Raw genomic sequence first — 6,471 nt, 5'->3', positions numbered from 1 at the left:
TTATCAAACTCAACACCCAAAGAACAAATAATCCAATCAAGAAATGGGCAGAAGACATGAACAGACATTTCTCCAAAGAAGACATCCAAATGGCCAACAGGCACATGAAAAAGTGCTCAACATCGCTTGGCATCAGGGAAATCCAAATCAAAACCTCCATGAGATACCACCTCACACCCGTCAGAATGGCTAAAATTAACAAGTCAGGGAACGACAGATGTTGGCGGGGATGTGGAGAAAGGGGAACCCTCCTACACTGTTGGTGGGAATGCAAGCTGGTGCAACCCCTCTGGAAAACAGTATGGAGGTTCCTCAAACAGTTGAAATTAGAGCTACCGTTCGATCCAGCAATAGCACTACTGGGTATTTACCACAAAGATACAAATGTAGGGACCCGAAGGGGTACGTGTACCCCAATGTTTATAGCAGCAATGTCCACCATAGCCAAACTGTGGAAAGAGCCAAGATGCCCATCGACAGATGAATGGATAAAGAAGATTTGGTATATATACACAATGGAATATTATGTAGCCATCAAAAGGAATGAGATCTTGCCATTTGCAACGACGTGGATGGAACTGGAGGGTGTTATGCTGAGTGAAATAAGTCAATCAGAGAAAGACATGTATCACATGACCTCACTGATATGTGGAATTCTTAATCTCAGGAAACAAACTGAGTGTTACTGGAGTGGTCGGGGGTGGGAGGGATGGGGTGGCTGGGTGATAGATATTGGGGAGGGTATGTGCTACGGTGAGCGCTGTGAATTGTGCAAGACTGTTGAATCACAGATCTGTACTTCTGAAACAAATAACGCAACATATTTTAAGAAAAAAGAAAAAGAAGAAGATAACAGAAGAGGAAGAAAAGGGGAGTATGTCAGAGGGGGAGACGAACCATGAGAGATGATGGACTCTGAAAAAGAAACTGAGGGTTCTAGAGGGGAGGGGGGTAGGGGGATGGGTTAGCCTGGTGATGGGTATTGAGGAGGGCACGTTCTGCATGGAGCACTGGGTGTTATGAACAAACAATGAATCATGGAACACTGCACCAAAAACTAATGATGTAATATATGGTGATTAACATAACAATAAAAATTAAAAAAAAAAAAGGAAAAAAGTAAAAACCAAAAAAAAAAAAGAAAATGAACACACGTCAGTCAATTCAAAACATACGGGATACTGCAAAGGTGCTTCTATGAGGGAAGTATATAGCAGTACAAGTCTCTCTCAAAAAATTGGAAAAATCCCAAATACACAAGCTAAACTTACACTTAAGGACTGGAGAAAGAAGAGAAAATAAAGCTTAAACCTAGCAGGAGAAGAGAAATAATAAAGATTAGAGCAGAAATCAATAAAATAGAAACCAGAAAAACAGTAGAACAGACCAACAAAGCTAGAACCTAGTTCTTTGAAATAATTAATAAGATCGATAAACCTCTGGCCAGACCTACCTAAAAGAAAAGAGAAAAGACCCAAACTATTTAAATCATGAATGAAAGAGGAGAGATCACAACTAATACCAAGGGAATAGAGATAATTGTTAGAACATATTATGGGCAACTATATGCCAACAAATTAGGCAATCTCGAAGAAATGGATGCATTCCTGGAAACTTATAAACTACCAAGACTAAAGGGGAAGAAATAGACAATATGAAGAGACCAAAAACCGGTAACTAAATTGAAGCAATAATTAAAAACCTCCCAAAAAAACAATAGTTCAGGGCCAAGTGGCTTCCCAGGCAAATTCTACCAAACTTTTAAAGAAGAAATAATACTTATTCTACTGAAGCTGTTTCAAAAAACAGAAATGGAAGGAAAACTTGCATACTCTTTCTATGTGGCCAGCATTACCTTGATCCCAGAACCAGAGAAAGACCCCATCATAAAGGAGAATTACAGAAAAATAACCCAGATGAACATGGATGCCATAATGCTCACCAAGATCCTAGCTAATAGGATCCAAGAGTACATTGAAAGGATTATTCACCATGACCAAATGGGATTTATTCCTGGGCTGCAAGGGTGTTTCAACATTCACAAATTAATCAATTTGATAGATGACATTAATAAAAGAAAAGAGAAGAACTCTCAATTGATGAAGAAAATGCATTTGACAAAATACAGCATCCTTTTCTGATTAAAATTCTTCAAAATATATGGATAGAGGGAACATACCTTGATATCATAAAATCCATCTATGAAAAGCCTGCAGTGAGTATCATTCTCAATGGGGAAAAATTGAGAGCTTTTCCCTTAAGGTCAGGAACATAACAAGGATGCCCACAAACACGACTATTGTTCATCATAGTACTAGAAGACCTAGCCTCAGCAATCAGACAACAAAAATAAATAAAAACATTAAAATAGGCCAAAAAGAAGTTAAACTCTCATTCTATGCAGATTATATGATGTTTATGTGGAAAAGCCTAAAGACTCCACCCCAAAATTGCTACAACTCAAAAATCAATTCAGCAACGTGGCAGGATACAAAATATGCACAGAATTCAGTGGCATTTCTGTACACAAACAATGTGTCTGAAGAAGGAGAATTTAAGGAATCAATCCCATTTACAATTACACCAAAAACCATGAGAGACTTAGGAATAAAGTTAACCAGAGTGGTAAAGGATCTGCATGCTAGAAACCACAGAACACTTATAAAACAAATGGAGGAAGCCAGAAAAAAAGATGCAAAAAATATTCCAAGCTCATGGATTGGAAGAATAAACATTGTGAAAATGCCTATGCTGCCCAGAACAATCTACACTTTCAATGCTATCCCTATCCAAATACCATCAACATTGTTCACAGAGCTGGCACAAACAATCCTATAATTTGAATGGAACCAGAAAAGACCTAAAATCAGCAAGGGAATGTTGAAAAAGAACACCAAAGCTCGGGACATCACAATGCCTTACTTCACGATATATTACAGGACTGGGTGCCTGGGTGGCTCAGTTTGTTAAGCAACTGCCTTCAGCTCAGGTCATGATCCTGAAGTCCTGGGATCAAGTCCCACGTTGGGCTCCCTGCTTGGCGGGGAGTCTGTTTCTCCCTCTGACCCTCCCCCCTCTCATGCTCTCTCTCTCTCATTCTCTTTCTCTAATAAATAAATAAAATCTTTTAAAAAAGATATATTACAGGACTGTGATCATCAAGACAGCATGGTACTGGCACAAAAACTGACACATAGACTAATGGAGCAGAATAGAGTGCTCAGAAATGGACCTTCAACTCTATGGCCAACTATTTTGACAAAGAAGGAAAGAATATCCAATGGAAAAAAGTCTCTTTATTAAATGGTGCTAGGAAAATTGCCTACCACAAGCAGAAGAATGAACCTGGACCATTCTCTTACACCATGGACAAAGATAAACTCAAAATGAATGAAAGACCTCAATGTGAGACAGGAATCCATTAAAATCCTAGAGAACACAGGCAGTAACCTCTTCAAAATTGGTCGCAGCAATTTCTTGCAAGACATGTCTCTAAAGGCAAAGTGAAAAAAATAAAAATGAACTACTTACTGGGACTTCATCAAGATAAAAATCTAATTCACAGCCAGATAAACAGTCAACAAAACTAAAAGGCAACCTACCAAATGGGAGAAGATATTTGCAAATGACATTTCAGATAAAGGGCTGGTGTCCAAGTTCTTTTCTAAAGAACTTACCAAACTCAATACCCCCCCAAAAAAAATCCAGTCAAGAAATGGGCAGAAGACATGAACAGACACTTCTCTAAAGAAGACATCCAAATGACTAATGGACACATAAAAAAATGCTCTACATCACTTACCATCACAGAAGTGCCTATCAAAACCACAGTGAGATACCACCTTACACCAGTTAGAATGGCCAAAATTAAGAAGACAGGGAACAACAAATGCTGGGTGAGGTTGTGGAGAACAGAGAAGCCTTTTACACTGTTGGTGGGGTTGCAAGTTGGTATAGCCACTCTGGGAAACAGTCTGGACGTTCCTCAAGAAATTAATAGTAGAACTACCCTAGGACCCAGGAATTGCACTACTAGGTATTTACCCCAAAGATACATATGTAGTGAAAAGAAGGGGCACATGCACCCCAATGTTCATAACAACAATGTCCACAAAACCCCAATCTGTGGAGGGAGCCAAGATGTCCTTTGCCAGATCAATAGATAAAGATTTGGTTTATGTAAATAATGGAATATTATTCAGCTATCAGAAAGAATGAATCCCCACCATTTGTACTGACATGGATGGAACTGGAGTGTATTATGCTAAGTGAAATATGTAAAGCAGATTAAGATAGTTATCATATAGTTTCACTCACATGTTGAATATAAAGAATAGGGCAGAGGATCATAGGGGAAGGATGGAAATCTGGAGTGGAGGAAATGAGAGAGGGAGACAAATCATGAGAGACTCTGGACTGCTGGAAACAAATTGAGGGTTGCAGAAGGGAGGGGTGTAGGGGTGGCATAACTCTGTGATGGGCATTAAGGAGGACACATGATCCGATGAGCGCTGGGTGTTATATGCAACTAATGAATCATTGAACATTACATCAAAAACTAATGATATAATTTATTTTAGCTAATTGAACTTAACAAAAAATGAAAAATTGAAAAAAAAGTAAATAATAAGATAATATAGCCATAGTTAGCAATTCCAATAACTAAGGGTTTTCTAATTTCTTCAGATAGATTATAGTTAGCAATATAAAGATGAATGAGTCATAAGATAAATCATGATTTAGAAGAAAGGCCAAAGCATTTTTTTGCAAAGGTATTTTAGCTGGATTTGTTAACAAATCCGCTTTTAATTTAAAGGTGAAAAAAAATATGTAGGACATTCTAAGAGCTATTTTGGGTTTTTTGTTTTTTTGTTTTTTTATTCTTCTGTTATTCACCATACAATACATCATTAGTTTTTGATGTGGTGATCTAAGTAAGAGCTATTTTGTACAGACATAAGACTTGATTGGAGAAAGTGTCAATACTAAATCCCTACTTGTAAATGGTTTGTAATTATGTAAAGAGTCAGGAATAAAACAGTCAATACCCAGGTTCAAGGAGGGTAACACTTATCTACTCCCAGGTAAGTAATCCTTAAGCAAAAGTCACTCAACAAAAGCAGTGTTGCAACTCCAGCATTTTTTCTTGGGCACAGCAAAGAACTATAAGACTTATAACTGGGTTCAAAGTCAAGTACTTATTACTAATAAATAGTAATATAACTAAAATTCATTGGGAGTAAAATAGCCTATGCTAATCTCCAAATACAGCCTATTTTTCACATGATGTTTATATATTATAGCATCCTCTGATGGCCAAGGGATTCCAGCTTCCTTGGAAGAGTATGAACCTGAGTGAGCACTCAATTATATTTGAAAAAAAATTACATTAACTTTCCTTTCTTCATTAGTTTCTGAAGTCCCCTGGACACTTCTTTGTTGCAGAGGCTGTAGATGAGAGGGTTCAGCATAGGGGTGAGGATGGTGTAGAAGGCAGATACTATCTTGTCCTGGTCTGGTGTGTGGTTAGAAGCTGGTCTCATGTACATGAACATGGCAGCACCATAGTAGAGTCCAACCACAGACAGGTGGGAGGAACAGGTGGTAAAGGCTTTGCGGTGACTTTCTGTAGAGCTCATGCGGATGACAGCTCGGAGGACATGTGAATAGAAAATAATGATCACAGAGACTGGCAGTATTAACATCACCACACAGCAGATGAAAAGCAGTCTTTCAAAAGCAGAGCTGTCTGTGCAAGATAGAGGGAAAAGGGCAGCAACATCACAGAAAAAGTGATGAATTTCTAGAGAGCTGCAGTAAGAGAGTGACAGGACTTCTACAAGCACAATAATGCCATCAAGAGAGCCCAGGATCCAGGAAGCAGCAGTCATGAGGGCACAGAGTTTCTGATTCATGAGGATGGTGTATCAAAGTGGGTGGCATATAGCCACATAGTGGTCATAGGCCATGAGAGCCAACAGGAAACATTCAGCTCCAAGTGAGGACACATAGAAGAATATCTGGGCTCCACAACCAGCCAGAGAGATGGACTTCCTGCCAGACAAGTAGTTGAAGGCCATCCTGGGTACAGTGGTGCAGATGAACATGAGGTCCATTAGGGAGAGATGGCTGAGGAGAAAGTGTATGGAGCTGGGTGTCAAAGTAAATGAGGAGAATCATAGTAGTGTTTCCCATGAAGGCCACCGTGAAGATGCCCAAGACCAGAGAAAAGAGGAAGGTGTGGGTGAAGCTGTGATCAAAGATTCCTAGAAGGATGAAGTCAGAGCTAAAGTTCTGGTTTCTCCACACCATTCTGGATAATTTGCCTTACCTAGAAGTCCTAGGAAAACCACAATATTATTTATTAATTTAGTTTTCAAATGTACACCATGCCAATCACTCTAATGGGAACTGTATTTAATGCATGCACAAGACCTTTAGTTATTTCCCATCTGGTCACAAAGAGTTCTG

At 38.9% G+C, this 6,471-nt stretch overlaps 1 protein-coding gene across 1 annotated transcript; it reads right to left on the bottom strand.

Moving 5' to 3' along the window:
• Window positions 1-5,384: 5,384 nt before the first annotated feature.
• LOC113929723 (olfactory receptor 2M4-like) lies at window positions 5,385-6,312 on the bottom strand. Its single transcript, XM_027606833.1, is given in 2 exon segments — window positions 5,385-6,144; window positions 6,146-6,312. Coding segments are annotated over 2 exon segments (927 nt in total).
• Window positions 6,313-6,471: the final 159 nt, after the last annotated feature.

The sequence above is a fragment of the Zalophus californianus genome, chromosome 5, assembly GCF_009762305.2.
Source record: "Zalophus californianus isolate mZalCal1 chromosome 5, mZalCal1.pri.v2, whole genome shotgun sequence".
NCBI classification, from domain to species: domain Eukaryota; kingdom Metazoa; phylum Chordata; class Mammalia; order Carnivora; family Otariidae; genus Zalophus; species Zalophus californianus.
This window is presented reverse-complemented; position numbering and strand designations above follow the sequence as displayed.